Source organism: Notolepis coatsorum, assembly GCF_963971535.1.
Source record: "Notolepis coatsorum genome assembly, chromosome: 8".
NCBI classification, from domain to species: domain Eukaryota; kingdom Metazoa; phylum Chordata; class Actinopteri; order Aulopiformes; family Paralepididae; genus Notolepis; species Notolepis coatsorum.
Window position 1 is genome coordinate 116,409,738 of NC_140172.1, and position 24,987 is coordinate 116,434,724.

The 24,987-nt window shown below is 43.6% G+C and overlaps 1 protein-coding gene across 2 annotated transcripts in view; it reads left to right on the plus strand.

Moving 5' to 3' along the window:
* Window positions 1-1,732: 1,732 nt before the first annotated feature.
* The window catches only part of larp1 (La ribonucleoprotein 1, translational regulator), a 173,607-nt gene continuing 150,352 nt past the window's right edge, over window positions 1,733-24,987 (plus strand). For both annotated transcript variants that reach the window (XM_084320915.1, XM_084320916.1), the window contains exon 1: window positions 1,733-2,367. In XM_084320915.1, coding sequence (XP_084177041.1) covers window positions 1,953-2,367 — 415 coding nt within the window. In that variant the 5' untranslated portion in view covers window positions 1,733-1,952. The remainder of the gene's footprint in view (window positions 2,368-24,987) is intronic.

Genomic DNA, 24,987 nt, shown 5'->3' on the forward strand with positions numbered 1-24,987 from the left:
GTACAAGAATCGAGTTTGTTGGTTGACTTTTTTTTATCACCATGCCATTTTGTCACAGGAAAGATTAGCCTCTAGGATGGAACCCAGGTAGGTAATTTCATCTTTCCTTGTGACAATATTGTCACCCACTGTAACTGAGAAGCCATCGGTCTTGCTGAGTTTGTTATTTGAACCGAAGAGAATGGACTCTGTTTTGCCCATGTGTAATGATAGTTTGTTATCAGCGAGCCATATGCAGATTCTGCCTAGTTCCGAGCTGAGGGTTTTTTCAACCTGTAACTTGTTCTTGTCAGAGACCAGCAGGCAGGGGCGGACCTTCCTACAGGCGATATAGGCGGTCGCCTAGAGCGCCACCCAGAGGGTGGCGCAAAAAAAAAAAAAAAAAAAATTTTTTTTTATGTGCAGTTTTGGCGCCCCCCTCTATATCTGCAACCATTATTTTTACATTAAAAAAATTCTAACATAAGGGAAAATGAGCCAAAAATCTAAAACGGTCGGTCGGTCTGAGCCTCAGCTTTAGGTGTTCACAGTCAGAACATGCTAGAGTGCTGTGCATTGATGGGTATCGGTCAAGTGGTTATAGAATTGAACGTTGAGGAAAGAAAGACTAACGTTAGAGAACTATGAAGAAAAAAGCCAAAAAATACAAAAAAAAAATACAAAAAAAAAATACAAAAAAAAAAAAAGTGGTGAATCTCGCCTAGGGCGCCAAATGGGCTAGGTCAGCCCCTGCCAGCAGGGCTGAGTCGTCCGGAAACAGGAACAAGTTGCAGTCACAAGATGACGACATGTCATTTGCATAAATTAGGATTATTAGTATAATTTCTGGGTACTTTTTACATCCCAAATGTCATCATAGTCCTGATTTGAACTCCTTGGCTTGATTATATAATCGACTATACATAAAAGGGCTATAAATATCTGACTGAATATACAAAATATATTGATATACAGGCCAAACATAATCGCGATTCAATGCACATGATAGTGTGTGATGATGATCAGAAGTGATCCTAAACCATGTTAATTTAAATGTATAGTATTGTCCAGAAACACGTGGTACTGCCTTATTGACACGTGCTCGAGTGTAGGAATGGTGAATCTGAATCGTTGCATTCGGTGGATTTAATTGTCAGGTGCTAGATCACACCAAAGAAGAGGTCAGTTTTGGCCCAAGTTGCGAAGCCACAAGTCGTCGTGAAGTTGTTTATAACCCTACCCCTAACCTTGACCACTCCCACTACCTACAATTAAAAATAAATAGTAGTAAACATGTTTCTTCCGTGCCGTGGCCCGTGGGATCCCTAGTGTCTACCATTTAGAAATACGTTCCTACTTCCTCCAAGGAGGCTCGAGGCGATGCTAACGTCACAGCCGAGTGATTTTTTCCCGTAGCCTATGTGTGCGAAGACGCTCTCTGATTGGCTAGCCACGTACAGCGAAGACCCTCTCTGATTGGTTTAGCGCCGAAGGGTCTCTTCCCCCTAACCCTAACCTTAACCTTAACCCTAACCCTAACTCTAAGCATAACCCACTTCGAAAGAGGGCCAAAATACAAAGCATAACCACTTTGAAGCAGAGAATATTATGTACAAGGCGGAAGTTGCGGAAGAGAAGGCTACGGGAAAAGAATCACGCATCACAGCCCAGCTGCGCGCGCACCCTTTACGTGCTCACTCCCCCTACGCTGTGCGTGCGCGTGCCCTTCTATCGCGTGGTGGTGGTGGTGATCATCCATATTACTGCTAGTTGTGGAGATACGGTTGTAATTTTGAGAGGCTTTCGGACGCTTTTTTATATGTTTTAATTTAGTACTGGCCACTCTGCGTCTTAGACTGAAGGTTATTTGGTCTAGGGGTGGAGTGGAGAAGAAGATTCCGCGGAATACTTCACATTTGTCGTCCCTGACTTGAAGGCGAATTTGGGGGTATCCGTGAGGAGAAAAAGGGGAAATGGCCACTCAGGTGGAGGCTCCTCTCCTGCCCAACAATCCCCTTGTTATCAAACAGGAGGAGCACGGAGGACATGCGAGCACGATGATCCACGGAGAGGAGTGCCTGGAGAAAGGGGCGAAGCAGGCGGGCGGTGTTGGTGGTGGTGTTGTCGACGACGAGGGGAGCAACAAGGGGGGAGAGCACCCCGGGCAGCCGAGCTCGAAACAGGCGAAGGAGGAGAGCAACAACCAGGCGAAGGACAGCCTGGACCAGGCGGGCTCCTCGAACAACAAGCACACGGAGGACGGCGTTAAGGGTGGCAACAAACAGGAATTTACTGAAGCTCCCCCGCCCAAGGTGAACCCATGGACTAAGAAAATGAACAACGCGGTGGTGACCGTGGTCAGCGTGAACGGACAAGCAGCACACCATGGTTTGTACCCTCCTCCCTGTTTGTTCTTCTCTTCTTCTTGTTGTGTTGATCTGGTCCAGGGTGCGTCTTCACCTGAACCACTACACTACAAACAGCTGTCATTAATCATTATGTGGCACTTTAGTAGCACCTCCTGCTGTGTGATGGTCGCTAGATGCACTATATTTAGACCCGAGGGCCGCTCTCTCTGCTATTCCTGGAGCAGTGTGTGTGGACCCTGACTCTTCGGAGGCATTGGAATTGGAACATGCGGAACACACGCATGCATACACTTGTGTATTTGTTGCATGTCAATGCGAAGAAACGGGGCTCAATTTGAACATGTTAATAAGTTAACGTGGGGCGAGGCTTTTTAACAGCGTTGTTAAAGACACTATGAATTGAAAATGGGGGACCCTGATGTAATGTAAACAAGACAAACGTCTTTCTCTGGTCTGCATCCCCTTGATTGAAAACTTTATTAACAGATTACAGAATGGGTACAGTACAGCTCAATACAATTGTGTGTATTGAGCCGTACTGTATTGTACCCATTCTGCAATCTGTCATTCATTCACACCGAATCTGATGTAAGGTTACATCACGGGGGGTGGGGGGGGGGTCGATGGCTGCCATGTGAGGTGTGTGAAGAAGCAGCAACAACAACCCGGTGTACCGACTGAGTGTTGAGTCACCGTGAGGACCATCCCTCAAGTGTCCCAAGTTACTACTTTCACCATCTGGCAATGCAACACCACAGGATCCACCACACCCGCTTAGTGTGTCCCAAGTCCTCGATTTAACGTCATTATCTATGAGGCCTCGACTGTATCATCGGTTTGTTTAGGAGACTGCTTCTTCGGAGGAGAGGTGTGGACTGGCTCTTACTGGCCGACTCCTCCATCTAGTCACTGCACACACACACACACACACCCACATACTGCACACACTCTTTTACATTCACCTAGAGTCTAAAGTCTTAGACACTTTAACCGTTTTATATATTCATTACCAAAGATTTACACTACATCCCAACATTTGTTGCATTTTGTACTTTAGTAGTTTGTATTACTAGGGTTTGGCTTATTCTTTTGACATTTAATTGTATGAAGCACGATCTCTCTAGGGGGCTCATACATAACCAAGCATGTCACGGTCATGTACATTATATAATGTGACAAATACAACAACACGACTGTAAACAGGCTTGATGGGGGAGCAGCTCCCAGTCGGGGCCTAGTCAGACCCCCAGCCCTCCGCCTCCTGGCTGGCTAAGCTAAGCGGCAGCACGGCGACACCAGCCCCGGGTGTATCGTGTCCACTAACGGCTACAGTGCGCCGCCGACCCGAACACACCGCGGTCGCATCTCGGCGCTTAAACTCAACACGGAACGGCGAAGCGTTCAGTCGCTGCGTTTATTGTTGTATCTTGTAAAAGTCTAGAAGAAAACTAACACATTTTTTGTTATGGGACGTCACGTGTTCACTCCACGTGTTCCCTGGGCGAAATGCAAGGGGAACAATGCGGCGATCGAAAAATCCAATTCGCACGACTTGGTTGTGTGTAAACGTGGCGCATATATACATGTTGTATAGTAAGAGAAACGGGGATGAGTTGTCATCATGCCATGTGTTGATTGTCGTTCCCCCCGACGAGTGCCCGGTTGGTATAACGTTAGCCTGGAAGCTACTACGGCTAGCGATGTGATCCATCGTGGCTCCGACCGCCGCATGATCATATAATAACGCTACTGCTACTCATGCTGGGTAGCTTTTAGCACATTGACGCCGCTGCGTCACGTTATAACGGGAGTCTTGTTTTCCAGCGGGGTTTGGGGGGTTAAAACGTGCGTAAACAATGCAGCTGCAGGGTCTCGCCATGTCATCCCCTCCCCCCACGCAGCACAGTTTGTACTCTAAAGTCTGGATGGCTGGGTGGATGCGTGGTTCCCCCCCCCCCCCCCCGTGTAGAGATGCTGCCCAGATCCAGAAAACGCCCTTTTGACCAGTCGATATGGACAAGTGCATTGTCAGATGCAGGCAAGTGACCTATCCAGTGTCTAGTCCCTGGTTTTTCAAACAATGGGATTGGGCCCAAAATGGGCCACAGGCCATCTTCTTCTGGGACGAATCATCATAAGACGAATCGACCAAATGGTACTAGCAGCTACATTTACAGCTTAATGCTCATGTTGTGTTTACTTGATACCTTGGTAGGCACCTACCATTATAACCTAATAAACAGATTTCACACAGAGGAAGTCCAACCCCCAGACATTAGCGATAACGGCAGAAGGAGCTGTGGTTTAATTAATGCTGTAAGTGGTATTTTTGTCTTCAAATAAAGTGTTAAATAGCTCTACATTCTGACACCCATCACTGATATAGACTGTTTGGTTAGTAGTAATGAGTCTCCCAGTCCCTCCGCTCTGCAGTAAACGGAAAATAAATTTCCTGGGATCCCGTTTCCCACTTTATCCAATCAGGAGAGGGAACCCTAGATATTTTGACTTATTTAAAGAAATCTTGCGAAATCAGATTTGCTTAGTTCACTGGCAGTTTATGTGACTTGTTTCAAGCACATAATATTTGTTTAAAACTAGTTCTTATTTTTGTCAAACCATTTTTGATGGGATAGAAGTGGAAATGGGATACCTGAACATGTATTTTGCGTTTACTGCAGAGCGGAGGGACTGGGAGACCCATGTTACTGACCAAAACAATCAGTGATGGCTGTCGGAATGTAGAGCTATTATTTTAACATGTAGATCACTTCTTTTAACAACAACAAAAACACAACGGCACGTCGGCACCTATAAGTTGAAATACGTTAATCTTCTAATGCAATGCTTGGTGCTGCTGTGCATTCAAATCTGAAATGGTACGAAAAAAAGTAGGAGGAGAGAGGAGGAAGTGGGATTCTGAAAGATTCCTACCCCTATGGAAAAGTGCTTCTGGCTGTATTGGACTTTAATGTCTGACTGCCACCAATTTCACATCTGGTCCAAAAGGGTCTAGCTCAAAATGTTACCCTCTAGTTGCAGCTATCGCGGATTCACACTTGTTGAATTTAGGAGCAATTCAGGAGGTATCCGTATTCTGTTTTCCCCCTTTAAAAGTAGTTGATAAACCCAACATTAACCATAACCTCAAGACATCATGCTGCACCTTAACCTAAAATAGAGGTGAAATAAATTATTTGTGTGTATAATAATAATATAATGCTTTTCAACAAAACACAGATACCTTCTAGCCATGACCCACATGCTTCGCCTGGGGAAGAAATGTCCCGGGTTGAATGGTAAGAGTCTTTAAAGTTAACCTGTAGCTCACTCGTTTGCGACTGCTGGCCAAGGAATCGGGTCAGGAATGAGTGGCAGGTTCAGTCTGACACATTAGCATTCTTCTAGTGCCTGGGAAACCTCGCAAACAAGTGCAAATTGACGCCTTCTGTTTTAATGGTATTTAGAGCGAGAGAGAGAGCAAAATAAACAGTTTATTTTAAATGTAACTACATTCACAAAAGGGCTCGGTGCAGATGGTATTCCATGTAAGCAAAAAGTTGAGGCGTAGCAAAATCTTGAACTGGACATTGAATCAGGCTATGGTGCTTTAAATGTTCCTGGCATACTTGAAGCACTTGGTTGTTGGGTTCACATAGTAGGGTGAGTTCTAAATTAGCATGGACACTTTTCTCTCTGCTCATCCCACGGTCTTCATTCATTCAACGTCACCCCTGTGAAGGAAGCCACCCTCCCTTTGGGGATTTACTCTAGCAGCTGTGTGTAGTGTACCCTAGTTTACGAGGGGCTGACTGGTACCCTGTCTGGAGGTCATGAACTTGGGAAGCGTTGCTGATGCGCAAAAGGCTGAAGTGGGTCCACCTTTTCACGGCAGGATTGGTGTTGAAGCTACCGTTTCCACATTTTGAGTATACAAGCCCAGAGGATTTTGACACGTGGTTAACAGTAGAATGCCATCGAAAAACGAATGACTCGCAGATCGCACCAAACTTGACTCTAAAAGTTGATGTTTAATCATGGACATCATAGCCTCTAGTCGTCTCCCTGACCGTCATTGTTGTCATTATTATTTTTCTATTTTGGTTTTATTTGTGTTTTTGTTGCTTTGTAAAGTGTCCTTGGGTTTCATGAAAGGCCATATAAATCCATGCTGCTATTATTATTATTATTATGGCTTGAATTTAACACTCTAATGCTGCTGGTACATAATATCGGCTGTGTCTGTCAGTGTCAACTCTACTAACTACTTTCAGGAAACCAACCAGTGTTCAACTGCTCTCCTATTTCCTAACGAGCACTACGACAGCCAGTCATACAACACATGTATACTGTACATATAGTCCATTCTGTGTCATCAATTTGAAAGTAGGCGACACTACGCCATTGACTAAACATCCATGAGTGAGTGAGTGTCCACAATTTGCGACTTACAGCCCACGTCGGTAAGTCTGCAGTACTGTGGGGAAAAACAGTTTACTAAAAGGTTTTTTTCCTGGGATAGTTTTTGTGCATTCCTACTGCATACTATTCAGCAGACAGAAGGTCCTCCTCGGCCTCTGAGTGAGTGGTTGTACTGCATTGTTGGTCCATCTGGTCGGTCAGTCAGTGTGAATTATCTCCTCACGCTGTTAAAGCGATGCAGTGATAAGGTTAATCTGAACCGAGGGGCTGTTCTGTTTTAACTTATTTTTGGCCTACATACAAAATTACTTATGTGTATGTCCCTTTGAACGCTGTTTGAATTCCTGCCTCTGTACACTGCGCAGCAGAAACAGCTGTTGCCGACTTGGCTGTGACATGAAATTTAGGGCTGGTTATCTGCACCGATAACTGAAATAGATTTTGATCCACAAGGTCCCACTTTGATTTAGATTTGATATTTCAGTTTGGCTTGGTGCCACTGGTTTCAGGGGGTCAGCACCTTTTCATTGTTGTCAAAAGATATCATTTGGTGAACTGAGTTTGATTTCTGTTGTGGTTCAGCAGAAACTCTGTGCCAGGCAAACTAGAAACATCCGCAGGACGGGGGACGAGCTAGAAATCTTCCCAAGTTTTTTTTCCCTGGCCCTAATGAAATCTATTGTGTAAATAAATAGCCTAAAAAATGAAATGTTAGAGGCAGAGCAGCCTTGAGGTTTGCTACTGTAAGGTATAGGGGCTGACCCCCAATGCTTTGGAGCTTCAGTCGCTGTAATGGTACTCGATCAAAATCAAATCGATCATTCGAACGCTTTTGTTTTCTTTGTTCTCGGTTGTGTTTTTTTTTTACCCCTCCAAAAAGGTGCCTACATCGGCATAAGGAGTACCTTACAGGTATAATAATTCAACATTGATTTAGAGAATCGTTTCTTCAGACAAAACACGGTCACACCACAGCTCTCGGTTTCCCGCCACATTGAGACTGTTGCACGAGAAGAGCGAAGCTTTGATTATTCAACGATGACGACCACTGAAGCTTTGATTATTCAACGATGACCACTGACGCTCTGAAGCTCAACAGAATGGTAATCGTGACATCTCTGGTTTGAATCACCGGACCTGCAGGGAGAACTACTCGACTACAGAATTGGTGCAATTGCCATCCAAAGTTATTTGAATTACATTATGACAAAAAAGAGGACTAACTGAACATCCTACATTTTGCTACATTTAGACCTAGACAGACATTCTACTCACTTATTCTCTTGACGAATGAGAGGCAATTGGCAAGATAAATAATTATGCCATACAACTGAAAGGTGAAGTACAGATTTTGTACCTCCTGTTAACACCGAGATCAGTTTCCAAAGTGATATTGGGTTTCTTTTGGTCACTTTGACTCTGTTAGTAACCAGTGTAAATAACAAAAGAGATGCTATGGGGTGTTAGTTTAGGTCTGTGACCCAGTGCCCTTGCTTTATCTCTCTCTCCTTTTTTTCTTTATCTCCCACTCCCTCCCTCCCAACACGCATGCATACATACACTCAGCTGATTATCAGACATCATGTCTTTTGAGGTCTCCCATCTTGAGCTGGTTCTTTATCTGGTTAACGGGGGTGTCTGGACTCTGTGATATGGCCACATGCCTGTGAAGACACTGCTCTTCAGAGAGGGGTTCTAGGCCTGTGTGCCCTAGGGTGTGTGTGCATCAGCATGTGGCTGCTGGTTTACAAACGTTTCAGTAACCACGTCTCTTGTTCGCCGACGCCCTTGGCGGTAACTGAAGATCATTTGAAATAATTCATAATGGGCCTAGTCAAAATCAAACATGTTTGTTTCGTGCAAGTCCACGATTCCACGTAGGTTGGTCTATTCTGAATATCTCGTTTGGTTGCCTGTTCAAATATCTCGAAGCGCATGTGTCTTTGTGTCTTATTTCCTGGAAGTTGGAAAGAATGGTCCCGTGGCTGGGGAATCGCAGGTTTGATCCCTGCTGTATGTGACCATTGTCACTGGAAGCTTGCCTTGCACAGTGGTGCCCTAAATGGCTCTGTGCTCCTCAGTCTTCTCCAGACACATGCATCTGTGTCTTGGTCAAGGGGTTGTGCAGAGAAAATAAAACTCTTCTTAATCGCAGTGTCACTGTTTGTAAAATGGGGGTAATAGTCCCTATATTCTGTATGCTGTGCAGTGCAGAACAACTCCTCCCCAAGCTGCTCAACCCCCGACTGTCTGAGCCTTTTTACTCAGCAGGAGGTGATGTCACCAGACTGATCATGTGACGCTAGTGAGAGTCTTTTGAGGCGTGTGTGGCTGGCAGGCAGGCAGGCAGGCAGGCAAGTCTGTCGGCTTGCGCTCTCTGCTTGTCATTTCCTCCATATTTGGTTCTCACTGAAAGAGGGAACTCCTCTCCCTCTCTCTCATCGCCCAGCTCTGTGCTGCTGCTACTGTTACCACTACTGCTCCCACTCCCTGGGTCTTATGTAGAACATTACTGTTGGCTTGGAAAGACTTGTACAAGCTCGCCTGGGACTAACCGGTACAGGACTTTTGAGTCGGATACTGAAAATCAGGCTTGTGTTTGGAAGGTCACCGGTTCGATCCTCCCTGGATTGGCAGATAATCTGGTCAGGGGGAAGTGAATGAATAACCCTCCACCCTCAGCTGATTTTTCTTTTTAAATGTATATTTGTACTATGCGTGCATGTGCAAACTGGAACGGGACACACATCTGTGCAATAGCACATACCACCAAAGTCACTGGCCCACTGTGTGTGTGTGTATCTGCATGTGCAAACGGGAATGGGACACAGACATTTGAACTATTAAGTGATTAATGCCTACTGTGGCAAAGTTGTAGCCAACAACTAGGCTTAATAAGAAAGGCAGTGACATTGAACAAAAAGGAGACACTGGCATTACCACCAGGGCCATCAGTAGAGGGGACTGTAAGGTGCCCTTTCGGTATACTACCTTTGCTAAAACTGTGTTCTCTGTTAAAGGTGGTAACTACTGGAATAGCCTACCAGTTGTGATTAGAGAGTGCCCTACATACTCCATGTTCAAGACTCATCTTAAACTGCATCTTAAGGCAAACCAGAACTGTGATCATTTTTAATCTGATTTAGTTTATGTAACTTGTTTCTTGTTTTTATCATTGATTGTCACCATGCTTTTACCCTAAGCAGGCTATATATTTATTGAAAGAGTTTTGCTGTCTCCTGGTGTAAATTAGCTCTTGCTACAACCCTGCATGTTTACATTTTGTATTTTGTACTTGATGTTTATTAACATGTGCTGTCCCTATCAAATAAACTATCAAATCAAACTACTGACTACAAAAGTAACAGTCACTTAACTTTAGCTTTTGCCCCTTTTATGCATACAATGCCTATCTTTTGGCTGTGTTGCTCTTCTAGAAAAATAATCCTTTCAGGGTTGCCTATTGAAATACTGTACACTAGGGGTGGACGGTATGGTCTAAAATTTATATCACGGTATAATTTGAAGCATAGACGGTAACGGTATATATCACGGTATCATCGTTTTTGATAAATTTTTTTTTTAATTTTATATAATTTTTTTTTTTTTTATATAAAATATATATATTATATAATTAGACTTGTACTTGTATTATCTGCGAGACATCGCCACCACGCAACAAGCTCCACTGTCTGTGTGTACATTAGTAGCCTCTAGCTACGGCCAGGATTCTCCGGAGCTGCAGCTGGACCTATACTCGAGTAGCCTCGAGCTACGGCCAGGATTCACCGGCGCTGCAGCTGGGCCCTAGTATTGGTATAACGTTAAATCACATTCACAAGCCCTCAGCTCGAATACGCATCGAATCAGTGTTATAAGACATAGATATCAGGAGCTATCTGTAGCTACTGCTAGCCGGATATATAACGTTAATACAACGCCTCAGTGAATTATTTAGTTCAATGGGACATTTCGTTTTGAACGGTGAACTAACTTGTGTTAACGTGAGCTAACGGCTAACGGAGCTATCATACACGTCTACTCTCTACTAGACTTGATGGAGCGTTTGTTGATGTCAGGAGCTATCGGTAGCTGGCCGACTAGATACCGTTCGGTTAGACAATGCCTCATCATGTATTAAACTAAAAGTGAATAGTTGACTGGGTCATTTTGTAACGGTAGCTAAGCTAACGTTAGCTCAGGGAGACGTCCCGTCCCACTAGGCTACTAGTAGACCCGTGTTTACATGCGTGCGGGAGGGGCTGGCACGCCCACTGCGCGAAGCCTCCTAAATAACTTTTTCCAGTTCGCACATATCTATTATCTATGACTAATTCTATCTATTTTTAGGGGCAAATGCGAGTGAAATAGTCGCGCTGTGGTTACATGACGTCATTGCTATTTTAGAGCTGTACTACCGGTTACACGGTATAGGCAAAATCCATACCGTAGAGCAAATTCATACCGTTTATACCGTATACCGTTTATACCGTCCACCCCTACTGTACACCTCCAGTACAGAAACATTGTTTATGAGTTTGCGTGTCAGGTAGACCATTGATTGACAGTCGATTCTGCCAATTACGTCACACCGCTTGCACTCCGGCCGTCCGGCGCTGCAGCTGGACCCTATTGCCCACCTCTGCTGTTGATAACGCTAGCCAAGTTAGCTGTACACACATACACAGTGGGCCAGTTACTTTGGTAGGGGTACCGTGTAACAATGCATTGATCCTAAGGGGAAAATTCAACTGCATCGATTTGAAAATGTTAGAATCGATTATCGCAATTTGAATGTGTTATGTTGTTATCATGTCCGTTACAGTCAACACAACAACATATACGCTACTGCATCAACATTATGATTAACAAAGCAAGGCAGGGTTAGAAATTAACATTTTTTTTCAAGGGCTTTTTTTGCCCCCCTTAATTGATTTTCGGGGGCTTTTTTTTGTATTTCGGGGGCACTGAATTTTTATGATAAACGGTAGGGGTGGGACGGTTCACAAAATAGACTGTTCGGTTCGTATCACGGTTTTGGGGTCACGGTTTTCAGTTCGGTTCGATATACGTAAATTTTTATAAAAAAAATGTAACACTCAAATCTAAACATGCTTCTCATTTATTAAAAAAAAATAAAAAAGTTTACAGTGTTTACAGCCTTAAATAATGTTTGGCACACAAAGACCGAACTGACTGAAAAATATAGGCTACATTTGTAGTATTAACTTAGTGCAAACAAACAATATGCTCAGCCAGCACTAGACTTTCCTTTCTTTAATATAAACACAAAAAAACAATGTCAACCATGTTTAAATTCCCTGATTGTCAGTTCTTAATGGAAAGATTCGTGTTCTGCTTGAAATTATTATGTATCTGTCTACATTTATTTAGACTAACATTATTTAAATATTGAGTGCAACTGTGGTGGATTACGTAATTCGGTGAGTTGGAACTATCTATGGGTTGGCGCCGGGTCCCCACGGACATTTTAGTGTCACGCACCTTCAGCTCAGGCAATGTTATTATCAGCTCCGGTAGCTCCGGTAACGTTAGGAGGTGATGGCATGCAGTGGGAAAGCGGCAATAGTCCCGGTTGGAGTTAGTAAAACACAGTTGTATGTTAGCCTTCTTGGATGTTGAATAAACGCCTATCATTGTCTTTAAACACCCCGCCTCTCAGACTCCCATTTCCTCCTCTGCTAGCTAGTAGCTACGGTAACATTTCGTTGACTGTATTACTTCGCGGGCTGATTCTATAGTTAAAACGTGCGTCGTGTTGTACAAACTGCTAACGCTATGGCAAGATGTGTGTATGCCTATGTAATGTTAATGGCTATGTTTTTAAAGTCGTAATGAAGATTGATTTAGATTGTGCTTGCCATTTGTACACAAACTGACTAGCACCTGGCTTAGCTGCAGTGCTGCTGCTGCAGCCAGTGCTCACCTCCGCCAAATGATTTTTTTTTATTTGCGCGTCATCTGAACCGTACGATACAGACGCGCCATTACCGGATAAATATATATATATAATTAGTAAACTGTCGGGGGCATTTTGTGCCCCCCTTAACTGATTTTCGAGGGCATTTTGTCCATTTTCAAGGGCATTATGCCCCAAGCCTAGGGATGCCCCCCGGACCCCGGTTTTAAACGGGAACCGGTACTATATTAGAAAATACCGGAGTATTTATAAGCTCTGACGTCCTCGGTACTGCTATCGATACTCTAGAGAAATTATTATTATTATTATTATTATTTAAAAGTTGCGAACGATCCTCTCTGTCTCTGCACGAGAAGCGAGCCGCAGCCAGCGAGTCAATTATTACACACACTCCTCGCGAGTCGCTCGCTAGTGCTACACATAGACATCCGGGTACTACATACGGGTACTCCTTAATGAAAGTCCCCGACGCCCCGTGCTATAGCGCTCTGCACACAGACAGCAGCTCTGCATGCACTGAGTCGTGATCATGGCGGATAGAGCGAAGCGTTCTAAAGTATGGATATACTTTACAAGGGTCAATGCCGACAATGCACGTTGCCACAAGTGCAACAAAACATTTGCCAGTAAGGGTGGCAATACGAGCAAATCAATTTATCAAAACATCTGTTGGCAAAACATGATATTAGTGTGCAGAAATGCGCGTATTCGACTGCCTTGCGCGCAGTGTTCCATCTGCATCCACTGCAGCCGTAACCGTAAGCCAAGATACGGAGTTGCCTAGGCTAATAACGAATTATTACAAATAGGCTAATAAACAAAACAATTGTTTAGCTACAAATACTACAATCTAAACTTTTTATAGATCGTCAAGCTGAGGCGTCAGCCACTATGTCCCAGGCCAGTGAGCCCAGGGCCACCACATCCTCCCTCTACCTCCCTCCACCACCCAAAGTCCTTTATCCCTAGCAGCTAGAGGAAGGATGACAGAGGATAGGGTGAACCAGTGTCACAGTTCTGTTAGCCTTTTGCATTTGTTGTTTATTATAAAAAGTCTATAATTCAGAGTCGGACACATTTAAAACATTGTTGCTGCTGTTGCTGAAGAAATTATATTAATTTATTATATTTATTTATTTATAAAGTTATATAAAAGAACATTGCTGCTGCTGTTGCTGAAGAAATTATATTTATTTATAATACTTATTTATAAAGTTGTATTTATAAATAATAAAGCAATGTTGATTCTGTTCTTAATTAATTGTCTTTTTTTCTTGCAAAAAAAGAACCAAAAAGAACCGATAAGAGTATCGATAAAGTACCGAACCGTTAAGCAGTATCGATAAGAGTAGTAGTATCGATAAAATCCTAACGATACCCATCCCTACCCAAGCCCCCGTTAATTTCTAACCCTGAAGCAAGGCATTCGTTTAGTTGCATTAACGTTATATTACTATTGCTATCGCTAAATCTAGGTGTTCCAAAATCTATTGCTATTGGTAAGACTATTAGGGATGCACCGAATGGGAAATTCTTGGCCGAAACAGATACCGAAAATAGAAAACAGTTGGCCGAAAACCGAATGCCGAAAGGCCGAAAATGATTCATAGAATAGATTTTTTTTACCAATGTTGTGGAACATTATGATTATCGAAAAATATATGATTATGGCAAAACTTAACTTAAATAATAAATAATCACTTATGGGTCCATAAAACATTTATTCAGCACTTCTGAATGCATACAGCACATTAATTCCATCTTTTCTCTGGCTGCCGCGGCGGACATCTGTGCTCTACTGAGCGCACCTTTCTAGTCCCCAGTTGAATGTGCTTTCTCGGCACAGTAGACGCGCGATGTGTATGCTCGAGAAAGATTGTATTATCAACGACAGACAGCGTCAATGTGAGAAACACTATCCCCCCCCCCCCCCCTCTCGCTCTGAAGAATATGCATATTAGATCACTCAGTGATTAACCGCGAGGCCATATAGTAAATAAGGATGTTAAAGACGCATTTATTGGACGCGTTGCGCGCAGAGTTTACATAGAAACAGCGCGACTCCCGACAGCACGACATCATCACAACAACACGCGTTAGGTTACAGGTTGTTTCTGTTTCGGTATTATATTTTCGGTGAAAAAACTCTTTCGGCCGAAAGCCGAAAGGCAATTTTTTGCCATTTTCGGCCGAAAACTTTCGGTAGCCGAAATTTCGGTGCATCCCTAAAGACTATAATAAAGGTGCTCCCATAGTCGAGCGGACTGTACTCGGACTGGACTCCACGGAGTTCTGCTGCTCGGAAAACGCTCGCATATCGCAATGGCAGACTTTCAGGAAGTAAACAAGCTAAATGAGAGCTTCCGATTGGTCATTTGCTTTATTTCCCATGAAATACGTCACTCTACTGCAGTGGTGCCCAACCAGTCGATCGCGATCGACAGGTAGATCGCGGGCTGATTTCAAGTAGATCTTGATTAATAAAATTAGATTATAAAAAAAATAAAATAAAATGTATGTGACACAAATGCGTTTTTTTTGGCTGGTAAGAAATATGCTTGGCGGGTAGATTTTTCCCATCTACCCGCCACTGGCCGGTGAGTCAAAAAGTAAATTTCGTGCCCTGCTCACACTGCCCCCCCCCCCCCCCCCCATTTTCCTGTCTTTGCTGTGCAGGCGCCCTGACTGACATGTAGGAGTCGCTGTTTACAATGTCCAGATTACCACCCATCGACTCCCCTCCCGCTAACTCTGCCAATTGAGTCAGTATGACAGCCGGCCCAAGCCGGGGGCAACACTGACAGCCGGATTCGATACCGGTGTCTCTTGCGTTGGTGACGAGCGCAATGTCCTCTGCGCCACCCAGCCGCCCTAGTCATGCGTTGGTGACGAGCGCAATGTCCGCTGCGCCACCCAGCCGCGCTAGTTGACCACTCCTTGTGTACATCGGCAGTTTGTCTGGAGCGTTGGTAAAGGTTTATCCTTCCTGAAATAGCTTATGAGATGGAGAAAAAAACTTTTGGGAGTGATGCTGCAGTCTGCGTGAAGCCTCATGAACATTTCAATTGGAACTAGGGCCGCCCCATAGCCCATTAATCCATTAACACTTTGGTCGCCAGGCTTATATTCTTAATAAACCATCCCACGCCAGCTCTATTCGTCTATGGAGAAGTTCCCCTTCTTTGCAGGGCTATAACTTTTTAAATTGTATTGCTAAATTGACATTACTATGGCCCATTCAACATCAAGTATCTATTGTTCAAGGTGTAGCAACGTTATACTTTTTCATTCACATATTCATACTAAAATACGGTCTAAAGTACAAGTATGTTTTTATCGTTTTCTGCAGCTTTCTCTAGAACGTGATTTATAGCCCTAAATGCATTATATTGATGATTGTATACAGTTTAATGGCAATCGGCGCGAGATAAAAAATGTCAAATGGACGTGCTTCTAGAAGTTACTACTTATCATCTGATGTTGACCGGAAGGGGGGGGGGGGTCGTTTATAATTCCGTGGCCAACGTTAGATGATTCATCTAAATAACGCTGAATCTTACCCCAGTCTCCTCGGGCCGTTGGGCGATGAGCGTGGAGCAGAAATATTCCTATTGTGGGATGTAGAAATAATTATGCGATCCATCTCCAGGTTGTATAATAGTATATACGTCCAAATCATGTTGTTTATCGAGTTATTGGTAACGGATTGCTATCCATTGCGTCTAGCTCGAGTCCTGGGACTATTAGCGAGTGATCGGACCGAATTGGAATGAGCACCAGCTTCCATTTCCTGTTTCCGGTCTGGGCGATCCGCCGATCGGCCACCAGATGGCGCTCTTGAACCGTTGGAGAGTTGAGAGGGGATCAACAGTAGATCTCAAGTCTCCGGGGGAGAAATATGATTGCGATCACAGATTTTTGAAATATTGATATCAAAGACGTGGTACGGCGTCTTTGGCAGAATGAGCATGGCGAGGAATGACGTGGTAAGGCGTTTTTGGCGACCATAGTGTTAATGCAGTGGTCACCAACCTTTTTAAGCCCAAGTTCACTTTTTTTTTGGTGAAGGCAAGATCTACCTATTGAAGCGTTGAGAGAAAAAGACAGCCAAGATTGTACTTTAAACTAAATTACTTTTATTTGCCTGTATTCTAATTACATGCAATGCTTTGGTCCAACATTAAAACGTCAAAGTAGAACTGTAATATGTACTTTCTCAGTCGGTGCTAAGTCATCTTATGCAGCATCACTTTTCACATCAAAACAAAAGTAGAACTGTAATGTGGACTTTCTCATATTATTAACATTGACAAACATATTTAAAATGAGCATTTTATAAAGTAGAACTGTAATGTGGACTTTCTCAGTCAGTGCTAAGTGCAGTCATCTTATGCAGCATCACTTTTCACATCAAAACAAAAGTAGAACTGTAATGTGGACCTTCTCCTATTAATTAACATTGCCAAACATATTTACAATTAGCATTTTATAAAGTAGAACTGTAATGTGGACTTTCTCAGTCAGTGCTAAGTGCAGTCCTCTTATGCAGCATCACTTTTCACATCAAAACAAAAGTAGAACTGTAATGTGGACTCTCATATTATTAACACTATGGTCGCCGATGACGAGTTTAGACGTCATTCCTAGCCATGCTCATTCTGCCGAAGACGCCGTAACTCGTCTTTGATGTCATTGTCAATATTTCAAAAATCTGTGATCAAAATCATATTTCCCCTCCGGAGCCCTGAGATACACTGCAAAGCTCCACTCAACTCTCTAGCGGTTCAAGAGCGCCATCTGGTGGCCGATCGGCAGATCGCCAACCGGAAATGACCCTTTGAACCTGAAGTGCGAGAGAGACTCCGTCTTGACACAGTGAACATCGATCGGTGCAAATAACTCGAAAAAACAACATGATTTGGACGTATATACTATTATACAACCTGGAAATGGATCGGGCATTTCTCCATCCCATAATAGAAAAAATTCTGTTCCACGCTCATCTGCCAGCGGCGCGAGGAAGCCACGGTGAGTTGCAGGCAGCGTTATATTCTAACGTGTTCCATATAAACTGCTATGATGAACATATGACCCACACTGGATGAATCATCTAACGCTGCCCACGGAATTATAAACGGCCCCCCGCCCATCCGGTCATCATCAGATGATACGTAGTAACTTCTAGAACCACGTCCAGTTGACATTTTTTATCTCGTGCCGATTGCTATCAAACTGTATTTCATCATCAATATAATGCATTTGGAGCTATAAATCAAGTTCTGGAGAAAGCTGCAGAAAACGATAAAACATACTTCTACTTTAGACCATATTTTAGTATGAATATGTGAATGAAAAAGTTTAACGTTGCTACACCCTGAACAATACATATAGGACATTGAATGGGCCATAATAATGGCAATTTAGCAATAGAATTTAAAAAGTTATAGCCCTGCAAAGAAGGGGAACTTCTCCATAGACAAATAGAGCTGGCTAGGGATGGTAAATTATGAATTTAACCCATGGCGATCAAAGTGTTAACATTAGAAAATGCTAATTGTAATACGTTTGTCAAAGTAGAACTGTAATATGTACTTTCTCAGTCAGTGCTAAGTGCAGTAATCTTATTAATCTTATGTTTTCACATCAAAACAAAAGTAGAACTGTAAATTTTTTTTAGGGAAAGATCTACAGGGAAGGTCTCAAAGATCGACGGGTTGGTGACCACTGATGGGTCTGATTGGTCTTAGTTTGGTATTAAAAAATACTTTGTTAGTCAGAGTTGTTTTTGGATAATATTTTCCATGCTGAATTGAGTTATTTCCTGAAGTACATATCTGGTAAGCTCTGGATTTAAAGAGGTCCTGCGTTTGAGGGAAACACAATTTCACAGAGTTGTTGGTCAAATCAACTAGCCTAATCGTGGACATTTCTTAAAATTTGTTGCCATTTTTTTATTTTTTTTTATCCACTTTTTCTCCCATTTTCTATATTTTCTCTCATCCCAATTTCGTATCATCCAATTCAACCCTCCCCTGTCACGAACGCTGTTTCTTGCCTCCCACAAGCCGGCTGCAATGTGGACTAGTGTTGTCACGATACTGGAATTTCGACTTCGATACGATACCTTGAAAAGTATCAATACTTCGATACCATTTCGATACCCAAAAAAATTAAATAATATATATATATATATATATATATATATATATATATATATAATTTTTTTTTTTTTATATAAACAAATTTAGCTTTTGTTGCTGGTTGATTCTCCTCAGCTTCTCTCTGGTACTATAAGGTCGCTTTCACATATAGTTTTGGTGGACTCGGTGCGGTTCTGGGGGTGAAGTTGCAACATTGTTGCATTCTTCATTTGGTTCGCCTGCTTTCACACAGATATCTGTCAGGCGGACCGAGACCTTCTGAACAATGTCACGCGGTCGAAAAGGGCGCTTGTCTATTGGACAGTGGAAATGTGTGTGTGGCTGCGATCCCGTGTGTGCGCGCGCGCGCGCGCGTGTGTGTCTGTGTGGACTGCGAGTCCTCCAGATCAGCGGAGCCGAGTTTTGACATGGCATTGATCCATTGTTCTATTGAAGCACATTACCACCATCCTCTCGCTAAACAACTTGTAGACCACGGTGTTTTTATGAGTGCCCACAAGTAGCTGTTTTATTAATAATATAATAAGCCGCGCGCCTCGGTAATAATAATAAGCCGCGTTTTTTCTTCCTTCTTCCCAAGATGCACAGATATATAGATAGATAGATAGAGAGATTAGATGCAGTGTGCTTGTTTTGCAGTGAGTGCTGCGAGCAGTGGTAATAATAATCACTTCCTATATTTGGTTCGCGTTTGGTTCGATGAAGCCGAACCGAGACCTACGTTTTCAGGCGGACCAGAGTTCGACTGTTTGGTCCGCGAACCGAGTTCGACGCGCATTCACACAGACCCGAAAAACCGGACTATCGAATTCTGGTCCGAAAGTCCGGACCAAACAGCCCCTGTGTGAAAGCGACCTAAGAGAAGATAAATATAACACTTTTAAAACCCTTTGTTTATCTTTAGATCACACATTTAAAACTAACTGTTCATCTCACTTCAATAATTTTTATTGCAGAACATGGTATTTTCTCAAGCAGACGGATGTAAACACTGTAATCTGTGTTGCATGTACCTGACAAACTGAACTGTTCGTATTACAGTTAGTAACAGTTTCGATTTTTATTTAAAGATAAAGAGAGAGAGAGAGAGAGAGAGAGAGAGAGAGGCTATGCTCGGAGCATTTGAGTAACGTTACATTTAGAGATGTTCCGATACCATTTTTCCCTTTCCGATCCGATTCCGATACCTAAGCTTTGGGTATCGGCCGATACCGATATTTATCCGATACCAGTGCATAAAAAAAAAATTATATAAATTATACTTTTTTTTTTTTTTTTTTAAGATACTGTTATACTGTTTTTTAGTAATAACTAGAACGTATAGTATTTATTCAACAACGGGTGATTGTATAGATTTGTATTAGTATCATTAATCAATGAGTATGGGCTGCAGCACTGCAGATATACCCTACTGTTGTTCCTCCTCTCCATCTAACCTCATAGTAAAATTTGCAGATGACACAACAGTGCTTGGCCTCATCAGAGGGAATGATGAGACCTCATACAGGAGGGAGGTTGAGCAACTAGTGGAGTGGTGCGATGGTCATAACCTTGCTCTCAACCCCACGAAGACCAAGGAGATGATCATCGATTTCCGCAGGACTGGTGACCTCAGCCACTCTCCACTCCTCATTGGGAATGAGGAGGTGGAGAGGGTTTCAAAATTTAAGTTTCTGGGCGTGACAATGTCTGATGACCTGTCCTGGGGGGTCAGCATTGCCTCTGCTGTGGGCAAAGCACAGCAGCGCCTTTTCTATCTCAGGAAGCTTAAATGGGCTAAACTCCCACAGGGACTGATGGCCAACTTCTACCACTGCGCAGTAGAGAGTGTACTCACGTACGGACTACTGGTGTGGTTTACTGGCTGCACCAGGGCAGAGAAGGAGGCCCTCCACAGAGTGGTCAAGGCTGCGAGGAGGATCACTGGAGCTAGCCTCCCAGATATCTCCACAGTCTTTACCTCCCGCTGCCTACGGCGTATAAATAACATCTTACTAGACCAGTACCACCCAGCAAACCATCTCTTTCAACTGCTGCCCTCTGGTCGAAGGTACAGATCCATCCAGTCCGGAACCAGCAGACTGACCAACAGCCTCTACCCACGGGCTGTCAGGCTGCTCAACGACGAACATCAACTTGCCCCCCCCCGCATCCCACCCCCGGTGACATAACTCCCACTCCCACATTACAACAATAACTGTGAACCGGACTTGCATTGCTGCACTATACAATACTTCATCCTTTGCAAGTCAACGCCCCCCCCCCCCCCCCTCCTTCCATCAACTCACTGGACTGAAATATTTATATTTATTAATTTATTTGCACAAGCACTAGATGCACTTGGGACAATGATGGTATGTTATATATTGGGACATTGGGACATTGATACTCTATTACTTTATTACTATATTACTATTATTATTGACATTATTATTTTGCACATGTTATATCTTATGTTGTATGCCAGTGGTGATGTTCCTAACAAATTTCGTTGTACCAACAATGACAAATAAAGATCTATTCTATTCTATTCTCCAATGATCCACACGGACATTAAACGGTGTTGCACTCGCTACTCAGTGGCTCTGCAGATATACATTTACATTTACATTTACATTTAGTCATTTAGCTGACGCTTTTATCCAAAGCGACTTACAAGTTCTGTGCGACAAGACAGCAAGAAGGGTATAACTCTATCAGCTGAGTAACAATGTTCATCAAAGTGTTGCGTGTTACAGTGTAGGTTAGTTTATTAGGATATACCCTATTCAGTCTGTAAGCTAGTGGCAGATAGAACGTTCATGTTGTGATTTTTGATGCAAAATAAATATTCAACATTCTCTTTTGAAACTCCGCCTCAGACTCTTATCCTTTGGCACTTGCTGTACTTTGCTTGCAGGTCTGCAGCCATTATTGCTGGATTATGTGAATAGCACCAACTTTAGACACGGTAACGTTATCAAGCTAAGCTAACTGACCTAGCTCGTCTTCCCGCATCGACATTAAGATAACGTTAGTAATAGTCAGCTAACGCTAGTCCGTAGCTACTTAACTTAAATACAATTCACCGTGGGTGCATTATTGTTGATAGACGGTCACGGACAGTGTTAGGTCCTGGAGAAAGGACAGGCGATCATCTGATTTGATGTAACGTTAAAAGCGGATGTTGTTCCAACTAGCTATCTTTCCAGCTAATGCTATCATAACACCAGCCAAACACATCCCGATTCCCGTCCGAGCTCCCCGTCACACCGCACTGTCGGGGACAATGGAATTTAAGAAAGTGTATCTGCTGTTAAAATGACACAGCATCACACTTTAAAACATGTTCATTTTATAATCCTCACTCTCCGCAGGACTCGGCAGGAGATAAATTACATCATGGGATCGGAGGCTAGAATTTACGTGTACTCGCCGATACCGATACCAGCAGTTTAGGCAGTATCGGCGGCATTTCCGATACCAGTATCGGTATCGGAACAACTCTAGTTACATTTTCAACAAGATTGCTGCTATTTAAACACTTAATGGAAACGGTGTAACGTTAACCTTATGTCGACTGTAGTATTGTATGACCTCGACATAACGTTTAAACGTTAACGTTACTCCGTTTCCATGCAGTAATTATAAAAGTGGCCAGCTAAGCTAACGGAGCTAACGGCTAGCAGTAGCTAACGTTTGCTGAAAGCTGTAACGTTACTAACAACGAATCAGCTGTTGATATTATGCGCCATCAGTAGACAACGTATCTATTAAACTAGAGTTAATGGTTTAATGCTTCAGTCACAGTGACGTTGAAAGAGCAGCTGAACCTCTTTCATTTCTTTATGGAGATCCTCGTTGGCACTGCTCTGTAACACCGCTTGCAAATAGCATTGGGACATCTTTAGCTTGTCCTTCGTTGTTTACTTGAAACCCGAAGTACCTCCAAATAGCACTTCTGCTGTTTTCTTTATCCACAAGCACAAGTTGCGGAGGCTCTGCATTTGCCATCTTCAGCTAAATGTTTGTTTACAAACTGAAGACGGCTCTGTGAGGGGGAGGGCTGGGCTCGGAGGAGGCGGAGGGGCAAGCGTGCTCTGAACAGAGTGTCAACAACTTGCACTAGAACACTCGCCAGCTGGTACCGATACTGCAGAAAGTATCGGTATTTCGGGAAATGAGTATCGAAACCATTTTAAATATTCAGTATCGATATGTATCGATACTTCGATATTTTTGACAACACTAATGTGGACTAAGTCATACATACAGGGAGCGAAATTAACTTTTTGACTCACCGGCCAGTGGCGGGTAGATGGGAAGAATCTACCCGCCAAGCATATTTCTTACCCGCCAACTTTTTTTTGATAATTTTTTTTTTTTATTATTATTTTATATAGATTTTTTTTTTATAAAATATATATATTATATAATCATACTTGTGGTTGTGTTATCTGCGAGACATCGCCACCTCGCTGTCTGCAAACAGCTCCACTGTCTGTGTGTATACTCGAGTGGCCTCCAGCTCCAGCAAGGATTCTCCGGGGGTGCAGCTGGACCCTAAGCAAAATAATTCTCCGGCGCTGCACCTGGACCCTAGTCAGCAGCCCTCACTCATGCGATGTAAACCAGGGACTCAAATACGCATGTTGTTGTTGTAGGACATTGATGCCAAGAGCTATCTGTAGCTACTGCTGGATGGCGTTGGGACAACGCCTCAGTGAACTATTTAGTTTACTGCGACATTTCGTAGTGACTAGTTACCTAGCCAACGGAGGTATTATGCACTGGACTATTGCTGGAGGATTTGTTGATGTCGGGAGCTATCCGTAGCTAGCCGGCTGGATAACGTTACACAATGCCTTGTGTATTAAACTAAGTGAATAGTTGACTGGGTCATTTTGTAACGGTAGCTAACGTTATCTCACGAAGGTCCCACACTGACTAGACTAACGTCACGGTGAGGCAATAGCCTCTGTTTACATGCAGGCATACAGGGGTAGGAGCAGCAGTGCTAACTAACGTCACGGTGACTCGGAGGCAATAGCCTCTGTTTACATGCAGGCATACAGAAACAGGTGGGGAGGGGGTAGCAGCAGCAGTGCGCGGTGCGCGCTTCATGTCTGCTGAGACAGCAAGTGAGAACTCCGCTAAAGAATTGGATCATGATTTTTGGTTTTCACATGACTATTTGATTGCCCGTCACACGGCGCTCCCGTCTCAGTGGGAGGCGCCAAACGTAAAAACTGAGCGCAAATGGCGGGTGGCGCTCTCTGGTTTCGGTCCCTGCATACATAGCACAAGTCCCCTCCGGTACTTGAGGTAACAGCAGTCGCATCTTTTCACCTGTGCAGCTCGATCTCTCAGTGGGGAGGAGTAACGCGTGGGAGGCTCACACGGCCCCCGGCACTTCCTGATTCTACTGCGCAGGTGCACCAACCGACCTGTAGGAGTCGCTGTCCACAACGCCCGATCCCCACCCATCAGTTTCCCACCCCCTAATACGGCCAATGTGTATTAGTATGAACGACCAGCTAAACAGAAAGCAATGTGGAGCGCTGGGCTCAAACAGGCGAGCCCAGCGTCTCCGCATTCGTGGCGAGCGCCTTGCCCACTACGCCACGTAGCCGCCCAAATTTGTTGCCATTTTTATTGGTTCGGTTGTAGTTCACATTGACAAACAAACCAAACTTTCTAAACACATGTCAGCTTTTCTTTCCCCAATACAGCCCCTTTATGCTGTGAGAAAGGGGCTTCAAACTTGTAGTAGTATTTCTTTAGTTTTGGTAGTGTCTTTCATCCTTCACATCCCTTTCATCTGAGGCAGAGGTTACACCTTTCGTATCATCTTCGTATTGTTTTCTTATGCGTATCGCCGCGACGTCGTGCGCCTGAGTCACACTTTCGTTTTTTTTTCGTTTTTGTCAGCCAAGCACACTGATGTAGTACACTGCCAAAGCAGTAGGTGGCAGTAGGTGGCAAACATGAAGGCAATTTCAACCAATCAGAACGAATGTGCCAATACACTTCCTGGTGGAAGCTCCAGCAAAGAAATGTCAATAAGGCAGGCGCCTATGCCGCGCCACCATCTTGCTTGCTCACTCAATGCAGCAATTCTTTTTTCAGCAAAGCC